The sequence below is a fragment of the Oncorhynchus clarkii genome, chromosome 4 (genome assembly GCF_045791955.1).
Source record: "Oncorhynchus clarkii lewisi isolate Uvic-CL-2024 chromosome 4, UVic_Ocla_1.0, whole genome shotgun sequence".
Lineage (NCBI taxonomy): Eukaryota > Metazoa > Chordata > Actinopteri > Salmoniformes > Salmonidae > Oncorhynchus > Oncorhynchus clarkii.
In genome coordinates, this window is record NC_092150.1 from 20,757,324 (window position 1) to 20,773,455 (window position 16,132).

A 16,132-nucleotide genomic window follows, 5' to 3' on the forward strand; every position below is an offset into this window, starting at 1 on the left:
CTCCACACACCTAGCACATCCACAACAAACTCTCCGGTCCAAACCCCTATCTCTTCTCTGACTGCAACGAGCCCCTCTCTCCTCTGTTCAGGTCCATGAGGAGTTCAAACAGAACGTGGAGAACATCGGCATAGATAACCTCATCCAGAGGTTTGCAGAGCAGAAGGGCACAGGCAAAGACAAACCAGGTACACCACACAAACAGCATAAACAGATGGTTTGATCCCAGCATGTGTACGCATGAGTGTGTGTCCGATTTGTCCTCACTGTGGTGTGTCCCTATATGTGGCAGCCCTGGTGGGGTTTGAAGAGTACATGACAGCTTTAGTACCGGAGGGGGGTAAGAAGAGTCGAGGAAAAGCCTTCAGGATTCCTGGACTGGGCAAGAGGGACAAAGAGCCAGACTCAACGTGAGCATGCACACACACACACACACACACACACACACACACACACACACACACACACACACACACACACACAGACATGTGTGCGTACAACACAGACCGAGACAGAAACCCAGCTATTTTTACCAAGAAGCCGAGATAAATGGAAATGACTGGAGCGATGTCGTCACGCTCACGCAGATGATAAATCCCAATTACCCTCACTTTCTTTTGTCAGCTCCATCTGTGATACTATCTTGTCACTTAGCCAAATTCATCTGTGATACTATCTTGTCACTTAGTATCACAGATGAATTTGGCTAAGTGACAAGATAGTATCACAGATGAATTTGGCTATCTTGTCACTTAGCCAAATTCATCTGTGATACTATCTTGTCACTTAGCCAAATTCATCTGTGATACTATCTTGTCACTTAGCCAAATTCATCTGTGATACTATCTTGTCACTTAGCCAAATTCATCTGTGATACTATCTTGTCACTTAGCCAAATTCATCTGTGATACTATCTTGTCACTTAGCCAAATTCATCTGTGATACTATCTTGTCACTTAGCCAAATTCATCTGTGATACTATCTTGTCACTTAGCCAAATTCATCTGTGATACTATCTTGTCACTTAGCCAAATTCATCTGTGATACTATCTTGTCACTTAGCCAAATTCATCTTTGTTTCTTTTTGCAGGGATTCAGCTGTGACGGAGACACCAGTGAGTATATGCTAATTCACAGTGGCTCAAAAACCATCAAATCAATGGCCGTTCTTCCATTATCAGTTGTACATCCCTGGTGGTGAATTAAACAGCATATCACTGTGCCCCGCCGCCAACATACTGTACACACACATCAATGCTGTGTGTGTCTGTACAGTCTGTGTGTTTGTGTCTGTACAGTCTGTGTGTTTGTGTCTGTACAGTCTGTGTGTTTGTGTCTGTACAGTGTGTGTGTGTGTACAGTCTGTGTGTGTCTACCTGTACAGTCTGTGTGTGTGTGTGTGTGTGTCTGTACAGTGTGTGTGTGTGTGTCTGTACTGTGTGTGTGTGTGTGTGTGTGTGTGTGTCTGTACCTGTACAGTCTGTGTGTGTGTGTGTGTGTGTGTACAGTTTGTGTGTGTGTGTCTGTACAGTGTGTGTGTGTCTGTACAGTGTGTGTGTGTCTGTACAGTGTGTGTGTGTACTGTGTGTGTGTGTGTCTGTACAGTTTGTGTGTGTTTGTGTGTGTCTGTACAGTTTGTGTGTGTGTCTGTACAGTTTGTGTGTGTGTGTCTGTACAGTGTGTGTGTGTGTGTGTGTGTGTCTGTACAGTCTGTGTGTGTGTCTGTACAGTCTGTGCGTGTGTATGAGTAATCATGTGTGACAATGGTGTGTCTGGCAGTGTTTGGTTGTCTATTTTTATTATTTTGACCAGTGGTGGAAAAAGTCCCCAATTGTCATACTTGAGTAAAAGTAAAGATACCTTAATAGAAAATGACTCAAGTAAAAATACAGTAAAATACTACTTGAGTAAAAGTATTTGGTTTTAAATATACTTAAGTATCAAAGGTAAAAGTATACATCATTTCAAACTCCTCACATGAAGCAGACCAGCAAACTGAGATCCTCCATTTATCCAGGTTCTAGTTTTCACACTGATCCTAAAGTGATCTCCTGATGACAACTTCATAGGGTGAAGGGTTGTTATGGCACTTTAAGCTTATCAAACACTAGGAGAAAGTATTTATGTTTGTATCCAACATGGGTATTCTGTATTCTGCACACAGAACTCTCCCCTAGAGGTGGATGAGGAGGGGTTTGTAATCCGAGCAGACGTCAATCAGAATGATATCCTTTGCAGTAACACTGACTATCAGACGAGAGGCTGTCTCTACTGTATTGTAGTAAAAATTCCCTTGGACAGACCTCTTTATCTTCATAATGAAAACCAGGCTTCCTGCCACTGTGTAAGTGAGTATTCTATCTTTATAAAGCAGTCTAGACAGTCTCTTATGAGATGAGTAGAACATTAAGTCTCCCTGCCCCCTGAGAGACATTTAAATAAACTGAAATGCTCTCTCTGTCCCTAGGCCAGCTCCAGTCCATTATCAGTGAATGAGGCTGGACAAAGGAAACCCTGACACTCCCAAAGTTGTCCAAGGCATAAGGCTCTTCCCCGTCCATTTTAGTCAGTCCACTGTCCACCCTCCGTCAGGTCACTTTTCCTTGACTCTCTGTCCGCACGCTGCTCGATGGAGGACAAGGAGGACAACTTCTACTCCAGCGACTCTGACTTTGACGACGAGGAGCCCAAGAAGTTCCACATTCAGATCCGTCCGGTGGGCAGCAGCAGCAACTCTGCTGCTACAGAGAAGGAGCTGAAGGCCACCGTGGGGGCACTCACACTGCCCCCCAACAGAGGGGTATGACGGGGGAAGGAGAGGGTACAGGACCAGAGGGGAGGCTAGGGATGAAATGTGTTGCGGATTTTCACATGGTGCGGTATCAGAAGTCTAAGATTTATGAAAAGGGAAGCTCAGAAATGCTCATCTGTTTATTAAGCCATGTTTATTTCCCCTGCTATTGTTTCTCCACGTTGTTGCAATAACAGCAGGATGTAAACGTTCTACATTGTTTAGATATCCCCAGACAGTGTAATTAACAACTCTGCTCTCTCTCGTTCCAGGTGTCAATCAAACGTCATCTCTCCAGTAAGTTCCATTAGAACCGGCTTCTTGTTAAAAATAGCTGGGTTTCTGTCTGTCTCTGTTTGTAAGTTTTACGCATTTCTCTGTGTGTGTGCGTGGTACTCTGACTCCTCTTGTCCTCTCCACAGGAAATAGCAGTACTACAGGACGTTCAGAGGGGGAGGGAGAGGGCGCCACCCACAGGGGTAAGTAGTTAGCACTCTCTGCTGTTTCTGCAGCGTCAGTAGTACACTCTCTCTCCGCTGTTTCTGCAGGGTCAGTAGTACACTCTCTCTCCGCTGTTTCTGCAGCGTCAGTAGTACACTCTCTCTCCACTGTTTCTGCAGCATCAGTAGTACACTCTCTCTCCACTGTTTCTGCAGCGTCAGTAGTACTCTCTCTCTCCACTGTTTCTGCAGCATCAGTAGTACACTCTCCACGGTTTCTGCAGCGTCAGTAGTACACTCTCTCTCTCTCCACTGTTTCTGCAGCGTCAGTAGTACACTCTCTCTCCACTGTTTCTGCAGCATCAGTAGTACACTCTCCACGGTTTCTGCAGCGTCAGTAGTACACTCTCTCTCCACTGTTTCTGCAGCGTCAGTAGTACACTCTCTCTCCACTGTTTCTGCAGCGTCAGTAGTACACTCTCTCCACTGTTTCTGCAGCGTCAGTAGTACACTCTCTCTCCACTGTTTCTGCAGCGTCAGTAGTACACTCTCTCTCCACTGTTTCTGCAGCGTCAGTAGTACACTCTCTCTCCACTGTTTCTGCAGCGTCAGTAGTACTCTCTCTCTCCACTGTTTCTGCAGCATCAGTAGTACACTCTCTCTCTCTCCACTGTTTCTGCAGCGTCAGTAGTACACTCTCTCTCCACTGTTTCTGCAGCGTCAGTAGTACACTCTCTCTCCACTGTTTCTGCAGCGTCAGTAGTACTCTCTCTCTCCACTGTTTCTGCAGCGTTAGTAGTACACTCTCTCTCTCCACGGTTTCTGGAGCGTCAGTAGTACACTCTCCACTGTTTCTGCAGCGTCAGTAGTACACTCTCCACGGTTTCTGCAGCGTCAGTAGTACACTCTCTCTCTCCACTGTTTCTGCAGCGTCAGTAGTACACTCTCTCTCTCCACGGTTTCTGGAGCGTCAGTAGTACACTCCACTGTTTCTGCAGCGTCAGTAGTACACTCTCTCTCTCCACGGTTTCTGGAGCGTCAGTAGTACACTCTCCACTGTTTTTGCAGCGTCAGTAGTACACTCTCTCTCCACGGTTTCTGGAGCGTCAGTAGTACACTCTCCACTGTTTCTGCAGCGTCAGTAGTACACTCTCCACGGTTTCTGCAGCGTCAGTAGTACACTCTCTCTCCACGGTTTCTGCAGCGTCAGTAGTACACTCTCTCCACTGTTTCTGCAGCGTCAGTAGTACACTCTCTCTCTCCACGGTTTCTGCAGCATCAGTAGTACACTCTCTCTCTCCACGGTTTCTGGAGCGTCAGTAGTACACTCTCTCTCCACTGTTTCTGCAGCATCAGTAGTACACTCTCTCTCCACGGTTTCTGCAGCGTCAGTAGTACACTCGCTCTCTCTACGGTTTCTGCAGCGTCAGTAGTACACTCTCTCTCCACCGTTTCTGCAGCGTCAGTAGTACACTCTCTCTCTCCACTGTTTCTGCAGCATCAGTAGTACACTCTCTCTCCACTGTTTCTGCAGCGTCAGTAGTACACTCTCTCTCCACTGTTTCTGCAGCATCAGTAGTACACTCTCTCTCTCCACTGTTTCTGCAGCATCAGTAGTACACTCTCTCTCTCCACTGTTTCTGCAGCATCAGTAGTACACTCTCTCTCTCCACGGTTTCTGCAGCATCAGTAGTACACTCTCTCTCCACTGTTTCTGCAGCATCAGTAGTACACTCTCCACTGTTTCTGCAGCATCAGTAGTACACTCTCTCTCTCCACTGTTTCTGCAGCATCAGTAGTACACTCTCTCTCTCCACTGTTTCTGCAGCATCAGTAGTACACTCTCTCTCCACTGTTTCTGCAGCGTCAGTAGTACACTCTCTCTCCACAGTTTCTGCAGCGTCAGTAGTACACTCTCTCTCTCCACTGTTTCTGCAGCGTCAGTAGTACACTCTCTCTCTCCACTGTTTCTGCAGCATCAGTAGTACACTCTCTCTCCACTGTTTCTGCAGCATCAGTAGTACACTCTCTCTCTCCACTGTTTCTGCAGCATCAGTAGTACACTCTCTCTCCACTGTTTCTGCAGCGTCAGTAGTACACTCTCTCTCCACTGTTTCTGCAGCGTCAGTAGTACACTCTCTCTCCACGGTTTCTGCAGCGTCAGTAGTACACTCGCTCTCTCCACGGTTTCTGCAGCGTCAGTAGTACACTCTCTCTCCACTGTTTCTGCAGCATCAGTAGTACACTCTCTCTCTCCACTGTTTCTGCAGCGTCAGTAGTACACTCTCTCTCTCCACGGTTTCTGCAGCGTCAGTAGTACACTCTCTCTCTACGGTTTCTGCAGCGTCAGTAGTACACTCTCTCTCTCTCTCTCCACGGTTTCTGCAGCGTCAGTAGTACACTCGCTCTCTCCACTGTTTCTGCAGCGTCAGTAGTACACTCTCTCTCTCTCTCTCCACGGTTTCTGCAGCGTCAGTAGTACACTCGCTCTCTCCACTGTTTCTGCAGCGTCAGTAGTACACTCTCTCTCTCTCTCTCCACGGTTTCTGCAGCGTCAGTAGTACACTCGCTCTCTCCACTGTTTCTGCAGTGTCAGTAGTACACTCTCCACTGTTTCTGCCCCTTACCATGTACTTGATCATTTCCCTATATTCTATCAGTGGTAGGTCATAACTGTTTGTTTCATATGGTATTCATGCATAGCATACTATTACTCCCCCTTTAATGTTAGTGATACAGCCTCTTTAATCCAGGCTGTATCACAACCGGCCGTGATCGGGAGTCTCATAGGGCGGCGCACAATTGGCCCAGCATCGTCCGGGGTAGGGGAAGATTTGGCTGTGGTAGGCCGTCATTGTAAATAAGAATTTGTTCTTAACTGACTTGCCTAGTTAAATAAAATAAATAGAAATGTTACTCCCAGTCTGAAGTGATGTGAATGTGATTTACCGCGTTGCTTCTGGATAAGCTTAACAGTGCGTATCCGTCCAGTGATAAATCGTCAAGGTGGCTGACCTTGGCTGAATCACACTGTCTATTTGTCACGCCTCAGGTCTGTCTGGAACATGGTTTATTAGTGAGGGAGTAGCAGCCTGTGATGCCACAGTAGGAGGCTATTTGTGGGGGAAATGAGCAGACTGGATTAATGATGAGTGTCTTGATTAAAACCATAGCATAAAGCGCTGTGCTGATGTTGCTTAGAGAAGCCAGGCTAATAGCTGGTATTTATCTTTATGGAAGGTAATGGGTATTCCCTTACGGCTGCCCTCCATCAGCACTCTAGCTAATCACATCTCTCCCTGATTAGGGAGCAGTCCCAAATTAAACTTCACTAAGTGTGTGTATGTGTCTTTTGCAGAGGGAGAGCAGGATGGCCTATGCAGATCCACCTCCAGTCCAGATCCCAGTAGGTGAGTGAATGTCAGTCACACTCCAGTCCTCCCCTCTCTCTGTCGTACATAGCTGTGAGGTGGAGAGATGCTGTGGGAGAAGAAGCCAGCAGGAGATCTGATGACAGTACCTGACATTACCTCTGGCTTTGCTTTTTATTCGCTCCTGGTAACGTATTATCTCCCTCACTGTCTCTTTCCCTTTCTCATTTCATCTGTCTCTCACCCACTCTCTAGGTTGAGTTCTACTGCGTCAGGCTCGGACAGTCTCTTTGGACCTCCTCTGGAGTCGGCCTTCAAATCAAAAAGCTTTGCTGGTAGAGATCAGCTACAGAGAGCAGAGAGTGTCTTTGGTGCTTCTGAATGTAAATACGGTTTAAAGTCTTCTGATGACAGGGACAGAAGCTTTTCCAGTCAGTAAAAAGGCCTCATCTTATGTGTGATACATACTGTTTTAGGTAGTAGAATGATCGTCTCCCCTTGTTCCCTCCAGATGCTGCCTTCTCCTCTGACTCCTCCTCTCCTGAGAACGTAGAGGACTCAGGGCTGGACTCACCTTCCCATCAGCCCCTAGGCCCCTCCCCTGAGCCGGCTGGTTGGGCAGCGTGGCCATCGACAAGTCAGAATAAAGAACCAGCAGGACTGGGCAGGCCAGAAGACCCCTTCCTCACTGTCTTTAGAGACCCCTCCCCGGAACGTAGCCCCCACCCCCAGGACAACCCTGCCAGTATCTGGGCAGGTGCTCCACGATCCTCCCGCCCCCCTCCAGACATGGACCCCTCAGCCCTCTGCTTCCCGGCCTTCTCCCAGTCCTTAGCCCCTCCAGAGCTGGACCCGGCCCTGTGGAACTGTAAACACATCCCTCCTGAAGACCCCTTCCTGGCTGCCTTCGAGAGGACCGTCACCCAGGAGACCCTGCCCCCCCCTGACGCCTGGGCCCCCCCACGCCCGCGCCCCTCCAGAGACGGAAGGGGGATAGCGGTACAGGGCGACCCGTTCTCCAGCTCCCTCAGTGACAGTAAAACCCTTCCCACCCCCTCCTCCTGCTCTCGCAAGGACAGGGACAGGAAACGAGACCGTAGTGCCCCGCCCCCAGTATCACCTGACGACCCATTCGCCATCACTATGATTGGCAGCCCCACCCACCAGTCAGCCTTAGCTGCCGCGACAGGAATCCTGACCCACATCGTCAGCAGTAGTAGGCTGACCCCCAACTCAAACTCCCTCCCCTTATCCCATCCTAAGAAGGAGCTGGTGCACTGGAACTCTGTCCACAACCCCTTCAGTGAGGGGACCTCGGCTGGGTCTCTGGCCCTGGGTGGAGTGGTCCGGGAGGGAGGGAGGAAGCACCGTGAGTCACGCAGCGAAAGCGAGCCACGCAGGAGCGGCCTGCCTCTCACACGGCATTCTGGGCCACAGGAGGACCTGTGCTTTTCTACTGATAAAGACCAGAACTGCCTGGACCTGAACACATCACAGCCGCCCTGCAACATGGGCTCACACAAGGGTATGAATGTTGAACACTACACTACTGGCCTCAGATGTCGATGCACTAGCTGTATTTTGAGATTGGATTTTCTAAATATATTTTCCCAAATGTACAACTATATTTGACTCCATTCCAAACCCCACACTGTCTTTTAGACAACTTCCTCTTGTCTTACAGGTTGTAATATTGGTCATGTTCCTCTAGGTTCGAAGCAAAGCTTCAGGCAGGACAGTGCAGAGCTGCTGGTGGCAGCCCCTCCCAGACCAGCCAGAGCCAAGAGGTCCTCAGGCAGACTGAGTGGCTGTGAGAGAGTGAGTGTCTTTAGGAAAATCAACCGGACTACAGAAGCTCTGGTCTGGTCTCCCAGATCTGTGCATTTTACAGCTATAAGCCTGTAGACAACTACTTACTGTAACTGCTTACTTTTTCCTGTGTGTCTTCAGTCCAGGTCAGTGTGCTCGTCTCCTCAGCCGGAACCCAGCCCAGACCTCACCTCGTCCTCCTCCTCCAGCCCCAGTGAGTGGGGGGCACAGACACGCGCCCCCAGCCCTGCCAGAGGTGGGCAGCCCTCACCCCTCTCGCATCTGAACCAAGACCATGCACCCCTACACAGTTAGTCTGAACACAACACTTTTTAAACCCGTTTTTTTAAAGATACTCAATAGCATAAAGCACTTATGAATAAGGACATTGTGCCTTGAACTTGTCATAGACATAGCTATTCTTCCCACAGTGCATCTGTCTCGCGGACCGAGCCCGATCTCTCTGAGCACCCAAGAGTTATGGCCTGTGGCTGCAGCCATCACAGAATACATCAATGCTTACTTCAAAGGTGGACAACACAACCGGTCAGCATACATAAGCCCTCTGTACACCAGGTCCAGTGTTATTACCTATTATACACAGACCTGCTGAAAGCTAAGTGTGTGTATGTTTCTCTTCTCTCTTCTCCAGCTGTCTGGTGAAGATCACAGGAGATCTCACCATGTCTTTTCCTGCTGGAATCACTCGTATCTTCACTGCTAACCCAAATGCCCCGGTCCTCAGCTTTCGATTGGTCAACATCTCCCGGGTTAACCACTTTCTGCCCAATCAGAAGCTGCTTTACAGGTAGCTTAATATAAGCTATGGGATTGGTTGTGTGGTTATGAAATATAGACAGGTTGCGTGACAATGTTACACAAATTATGCGCGCACATCGCAAGGGTAGAAGGCTGTGTTATGATTCTGAATGATCTGATACCTAGCAACAATGACAAGACGCTGTCATGTTTGGAATCATAGGTGGCTTGTTTCAAATAGTTGATCTGGTTCTCGATGCCTTTTTTGAGGTGTTTTGGCTTTAACCACATCTGACATTACCGCTAAAATTTGCTAACTAACAACTGTAACAAAGTGCTTATTGTGCAAATGTGTTTTCAATTAACATTTAGAGAGAAATATAGTTTACATGTTGTCAATAATCCTATGATTCGAAGCCAACCCAGTCTGTTTTGCCCCGAAGATGCACACACATTGGTTTTGTTGCTAAACAACACAGATGTCTACAGATTGCTGAAATGGTAAGATATATAGATAGATATGTCTCATTCTTCGGTTTGTGTTATTCTCCACAGTGACCCCTCTCAGAGTGACCCAGACACCAGGGACTTCTGGTTCAACATGCATGCACTGAACCTTTACCTGCAGAGAGAGGCTGAGCTCAACCCCCTGGCCTCCTACTATAATGTGGCCCTACTCAAATACCAGGTGACTGATGAAGTACAGTGGTACTCTCTTACCTTCTGTCATCTGAAGTTACACAAAAGTATTCTTCAAGATACACATTTTCCCTCGTCTTCCAAATGACAGCATCAACAACCTCTCCTAACTCTGTTCCTCTCAGGTGTCATCCCAGGACCCTGGTCGTGCTCCCCTCCTGCTGTCAGCAGAGTGCCAGCGTAGTGGCACGGTGACCCGTGTAGCACTGGACTACCACTGCTGCCCGGCCACCGCCCCCTCCACCCAGCTCACTGCTGTGCAGGTGCTGCTGCCCCTCGACCACACCGCAACAGACCTGCAGTGCCAGCCCCCAGCCTCCTGGTGAGTTAGGGTGGGAGTGGGAGGAGGGAATGAAAGGGGGATGTATGGTGGGCGGAGGGATAGAGGTATAGTGAAAGTAGGAGAAAGGACGGACTAAAGGTCAGGGAGAAGGTGAGGACAGACTGGGAAAGAGGGGGAGAAAGAGAGAAGAGTGGGAACTGGGTTGGCCCCACTGACCCTTTGTCTGCCTTCCCAGGAATGCTGAGGAACGACAGCTACTGTGGAAACTACCCAACCTCTCCCCTACCAACCACAGCAAAGGTTACTTGTCTGTCTACAGTACATCCACACCCATCTCACTCAATGGCCACATATCAGTCCTATTCTAGCTACAGTGCCTTGCGAAAGTATTCGGCCCCTTGAACTTTGCGACCTTTTGCCACATTTCAGGCTTCAAACATAAAGATATAAAACTGTATTTTTTTGTGAAGAATCAACAACAAGTGGGACACAATCATGAAGTGGAACGACATTTATTGGATATTTCAAACTTTTTTAACAAATCAAAAACTGAAAAATTGGGCGTGCAAAATTATTCAGCCCCCTTAAGTTAATACTTTGTAGCGACACCTTTTGCTGCGATTACAGCTGTAAGTCGCTTGGGGTATGTCTCTATCAGTTTTGCACATCGAGAGACTGAATTTTTTTCCCATTCCTCCTTGCAAAACAGCTCGAGCTCAGTGAGGTTGGATGGAGAGCATTTGTGAACAGCAGTTTTCAGTTCTTTCCACAGATTCTCGAATGGATTCAGGTCTGGACTTTGACTTGGCCATTCTAACACCTGGATATGTTTATTTTTGAACCATTCCATTGTAGATTTTGCTTTATGTTTTGGATCATTGTCTTGTTGGAAGACAAATCTCCGTCCAAGTCTCCAGGTCTTTTGCAGACTCCATCAGGTTTTCTTCCAGAATGGTCCTGTATTTGGCTCCATCCATCTTCCCATCAATTTTAACCATCTTCCCTGTCCCTGCTGAAGAAAAGCAGGCCCAAACCATGATGCTGCCACCACCATGTTTGACAGTGGGGATGGTGTGTTCATGGTGATGAGCTGTGTTGCTTTTACGCCAAACATAACGTTTTGCATTGTTGCCAAAAAGTTCAATTTTGGTTTCATCTGACCAGAGCACCTTCTTCCACATGTTTGGTGTGTCTCCCAGGTGGCTTGTGGCAAACTTTAAACAACACTTTTTATGGATATCTTTAAGAAATGGCTTTCTTCTTGCCACTCTTCCATAAAGGCCAGATTTGTGCAATATACGACTGATTGTTGTCCTATGGACAGAGTCTCCCACCTCAGCTGTAGATCTCTGCAGTTCATCCAGAGTGATCATGGGCCTCTTGGCTGCATCTCTGATCAGTCTTCTCCTTGTATGAGCTGAAAGTTTAGATGGACGGCCAGGTCTTGGTAGATTTGCAGTGGTCTGATACTCCTTCCATTTCAATATTATCGCTTGCACAGTGCTCTTTGGGATGTTTAAAGCTTGGGAAATCTTTTTGTATCCAAATCCGGCTTTAAACTTCTTCACAACAGTATCTCGGATCTGCCTGGTGTGTTCCTTGTTCTTCATGATGCTCTCTGCGCTTTTAACGGACCTCTGAGACTATCACAGTGCAGGTGCATTTATACGGAGACTTGATTACACACAGGTGGATTGTATTTATCATCATTAGTCATTTAGGTCAACATTGGATCATTCAGAGATCCTCACTGAACTTCTGGAGAGAGTTTGCTGCACTGAAAGTAAAGGGGCTGAATAATTTTGCACGCCCAATTTTTAAGTTTTTGAATTGTTAAAAAAGTTTGAAATATCCAATAAATGTCGTTCCACTTCATGATTGTGTCCCACTTGTTGTTGATTCTTCACAAAAAAATACAGTTTTATATCTTTATGTTTGAAGCCTGAAATGTGGCAAAAGGTCGCAAAGTTCAAGGGGGCCGAATACTTTCGCAAGGCACTGTATATAAATTATGGTTAAGGAAATATAAATGCAGTATAAAGTTCTTTATTCCAAGTCTGGCCCTTGACTACATAATTGCATTGAGTGCCACCCTCTTCTCTATTTTAATATGCAGCCTCTATGAAGGTATCATTATCTTAAATATCAAGATTAGCATATGAAAGCTGAGCCTGAGTGGAAGATGGGTCAGTGATAATATAAAGGAGAATTGGCAGGGATTATCATTTTTTAAAAACATTTTAGTCATTAAGCAGACGCTCTTATCCAGAGCAACTTCTAATTAGTGCATTAATCTTAAGATGGCTAGGTGAGACAAGATCACAATCGTACAAAGTAGATTTTCCCTCAACAAAGTATTTCTCAGTCAGTGCTAGTGGGAAAAGTGGCTTTTTTAAAATAACAAGCCAGTGTTATTAACTTGCTCCTGTTAGTGGAGGGAAACTGAAGAATGTGTCAATTGTTGGTTGTTCCAGGCTCTGGCACTCTGTGTGCCAGCTGGCAATGCCTGGAGGTTCCTCGTGGACCTCCCCCCAGCCTGGCAGTCCAGTTTGTGGGCTCCGGGGCCTCTCTGTCGGGCATGGATGTGGAGCTGGTGGGCAGTCACTACCGTATGTCCCTGGTCAAGAAGAGATTTGCCACAGGTACAGTAACACCATATGTTACTAAGCCTGGCCAATAAGATAGTGTGTGGGCCTTGGAATTTGACAAAAGATTGTATGGAATTTTTTAAATAATAATGTGTTTCACCACATGTTTGTGTTTCCTTGGCAGGGAAGTACATGGCAGGCTGCTCCTTGTGAGGAGCAATAGGAGTTCCTGGAGTACACATTGCACTTTTAGCCCTCTGGGCCATACTGACCTCCTTCCCCAGGAGGTAGAGGACAGACAGACTGGGATGGGTTTGACATTGGGACCAGACACCGTGCTCACTCATTCTCCTGGCTTTGGAGGAGAATGTGCACTTAACATGTGTGTGCTGACCTTGCCGCTAAAAAGGATCAAGCTCGTTTTCGGACCTAGCCTTTTCTTTTTCAGCTCTGAATTGTACACGCAATCCTCGCCCTTTCCCAGGGGAGTGTACCCATCTATTTTTTCTTGTATTGAATCTTGTTTGTTGTGTTTGCATTGTGTTCTGTGTGCCTTTTTATATCAGGAGTTTGAAAACTGGATGTAAGAAGTTGGCTTTATTGGAGAGAATTGTGTGTATGAATATAAACATACTACTAACAATGTCTTGAACAGAATTTCCATGGAAACTTGAATTTAATGTAAATATAAGGAATATTTCTGCACATATAGAATGAATCATTGTCAGTGATAACATTATTAACACTTCATTGGCCAGGAAGACTCATTGAAAAATGTTAGTAAAGCTGTTTTTACAAAATATAGACATTTCATTAATAAATGAACGTGGCCAAAAACAGATGGTTTCACCAATTTATTACACATTGATCAGTACAAAATACAGTTGAACTATGCAGTTTGTTACAGACTGTATGCCCTCAAGCTAGGTAAAGTGTAGTCAATAATGTTTAAAAATACATAAAAATAAGGGTTCAATATACTTGTAAGAAGAACCAGATTTAGTTCAATAAAAAATAATCCTCAGCCAAAAGTCTAAACAGCATTACAAAAAACATTAAAGTTCACGTAGAAATGACTTTCCAAAGCACTTAAAAGGCAAAGTACTGTGACAGGCACGAGTTACAAAGGGCTCCGGATTCTCAAGCTACTACAAACTCTGTGGGGGGGAAGTAAAATTCAACCAAAAGTGTTTCGAAAAAAAAGTTCATGTCAATCAGTAATTAAATCAGTTATATTTATTCATAAATAGAAATGGAGATTCTCTCAATATGGACACGTGACTGACGGCTAATTGGGCACTTACACCCCAAATATCAACACTGTTACAGTTAAATATTGTTGTGTTGACCATAAGACATAGAAAATGATCAAAACAAGACAAAACGTCTGCGTCACACACATCAGTCCCAGCCACTAAATAATCAAAGCAAGGAGGACATCCCCTTTTAAAAGCACAAACGGTACAGTATGGGAAGAGAAATTATTGGGGATAGACCAAGTGCTGGATTCAATCCGTATTGCGGAAGATCCGTGTTTAAAAATGTAAAGGTCATTTCCGTTTACCATGAATGCAGCCTTCGAACGTTGCCTTTCAATTTCAATCTTCCACAATACCGGTGTGATCCAGCCCCATGTGAACTCAAAAGGCCATTAATAAACACATTTTCTACATCATATTAAGAAATATATTTATGTATGAACGTTTAACAGTTTGTTGGTTTCGCACAATCAGTACAGTACAATTGTACGGCTATATAATATGTAAATCATCTTTAGAGAAACCGGCTCGAGCCGTTTACACTTTCATATATCGAGCATTAAACTAAACATGGATCAGGATATTCTGAATATTTCCCCCTCCAATCAAAATGGAACGAGTCCATTTGAGTAACGGTACCATTAAGGGGGTGAGCCACACTATCTGAACTCAGAGCATCAGTTGAACTGAACAGATGCAATTAGGAGTTTCCTTTTAAGGGTTTTGGCTTCGGAGGTCCAACGCTCTTTCACGTTTTGGTAAATACATACTATTTTACATCCCTTAAGAAATTCGACATGGCCCAGTTTGGGCCAGACATACGGCTCCACAAAATGGATGCCAGACAGCTCCAGTTAACCCAGAAGGTAGATCATCATATATATACATACAATCTGGTGGTTTCCTGAACACAGTTCACCACTCTCATTTCAGTCCTTAAAACATAAATCTAAAGGTCTCATCAATATAGATGCAACTGGCTTGTCCTAGACTCTGGGGTGTGGCATCTAGAAACACCCCCCAAAGTTCTAGAGTCATGGATCAATGAGACCAGCATTGTGTGTATCCTGAAATTGAGTTGATGCCAAACGGCATCCTAGAATAGTTATAATTTGGATGAAAAGTGATATATATATATATATATATATATATATATATATATATATATATATACACATGGAGAAGGTTACTTGAGTATGGGGGAGTTGGTAGAGTTAACAGTGGCTACTCTTTTATAGTTGCCTCATAAGAACAGCAGAGCAGAGCATAGAAAAGGAGGAGGTAACTAATCATCTCATGCGGCCAGGGTGTTAGAGGTCCCTGCCATCCCATCAACAATGAGACTAGGGTCTTTTTCTCTGCATCAGGCCCTACTGACAGAGCCACGAGTGGCCGCGCTGGTGGGAGAGGGACAAGTCCTTTGGGTCAGTTGGTTGCATCAATGTGCGTTGAGGCAACACGTATAGAATAATCCTATTACACCTACAGGTTTAAAGGTGCTTTAGAATGTCTGAGGTTTTGAAACAATACATTCATACTGCGGTAGAGGCACAGCTGAGGGAGGAGATAGACATCTGTAGTAGTGGTGGTTAAAGAGTTAGCATCTAAGGCACTGGAATTACACTATGGCACAGCTAATAAAGGATAAGAAACACACCACTCATACAACGTTACATGTATCCAACATGGGTACTGCACAAAGTCATTCTTATTCACAGTTGCAAAACAGGGGAAAAAAACAATTTGAACTGTATACCCCTGTCAGGTCAAACCAGACCCACTTGGTGAGCATTCATTGTTTTCCCTGGGATAAAGAGTCCCCCTTTAAATACACTAACTAGGAGGAGTGGTTGGGTAGGGGCTGAGCCTGCTGCTCTTCTCTATATACACTGAACACACTCGCTGTGTAGCAGGCTGGGCTACCGGCTCTTAGTGTGCTGACAGGACCAGGAGAGCCCAGAGCTTCAGCAGGGCTCCTGAGAGAGGGTCACGGGCCTCATCTGGTCTCAGATCTCCTGCAGCGAGTGGTTGATTTCGATCCTCTCCCTTTTCACGGTCGGTTCGTTGGGCCCCCGGCCCTCGTCACTGCCCATGTCACTCATGTCGTCTGAGAAGGACGGGTCTGAGATAGGA

At 46.0% G+C, this 16,132-nt stretch overlaps 2 protein-coding genes across 5 annotated transcripts in view; one reads left to right on the top strand and one right to left on the bottom strand.

Annotated features, from left to right (window-relative positions):
* LOC139406577 (F-BAR domain only protein 1-like) overlaps positions 1–13,175 on the top strand; it is a 45,509-nt gene extending 32,334 nt beyond the window's left edge. The window contains exons 9-27 of the mRNA XM_071149312.1: positions 92–188; positions 293–410; positions 1,091–1,115; positions 2,165–2,225; positions 2,622–2,800; positions 3,064–3,088; positions 3,214–3,270; positions 6,590–6,641; positions 6,858–6,985; positions 7,114–8,127; positions 8,314–8,420; positions 8,553–8,721; positions 8,843–8,957; positions 9,064–9,219; positions 9,726–9,858; positions 9,995–10,191; positions 10,388–10,452; positions 12,627–12,794; positions 12,925–13,175. Of these exons, the coding sequence (XP_071005413.1) occupies positions 92–188; positions 293–410; positions 1,091–1,115; positions 2,165–2,225; positions 2,622–2,800; positions 3,064–3,088; positions 3,214–3,270; positions 6,590–6,641; positions 6,858–6,985; positions 7,114–8,127; positions 8,314–8,420; positions 8,553–8,721; positions 8,843–8,957; positions 9,064–9,219; positions 9,726–9,858; positions 9,995–10,191; positions 10,388–10,452; positions 12,627–12,794; positions 12,925–12,953 (2,895 nt within the window). The 3' untranslated portion in view covers positions 12,954–13,175. The remainder of the gene's footprint in view (positions 1–91; positions 189–292; positions 411–1,090; positions 1,116–2,164; positions 2,226–2,621; positions 2,801–3,063; positions 3,089–3,213; positions 3,271–6,589; positions 6,642–6,857; positions 6,986–7,113; positions 8,128–8,313; positions 8,421–8,552; positions 8,722–8,842; positions 8,958–9,063; positions 9,220–9,725; positions 9,859–9,994; positions 10,192–10,387; positions 10,453–12,626; positions 12,795–12,924) is intronic.
* A 404-nt stretch (positions 13,176–13,579) lies between these two features.
* LOC139406576 (DNA-binding protein RFX2) overlaps positions 13,580–16,132 on the bottom strand; it is a 66,108-nt gene continuing 63,555 nt past the window's right edge. For all 4 annotated transcript variants that reach the window (XM_071149309.1, XM_071149311.1, XM_071149310.1 and 1 more), the window contains one exon: positions 13,580–16,121. In XM_071149309.1, the coding sequence (XP_071005410.1) occupies positions 16,006–16,121 (116 nt within the window). In that variant the 3' untranslated portion in view covers positions 13,580–16,005. The remainder of the gene's footprint in view (positions 16,122–16,132) is intronic.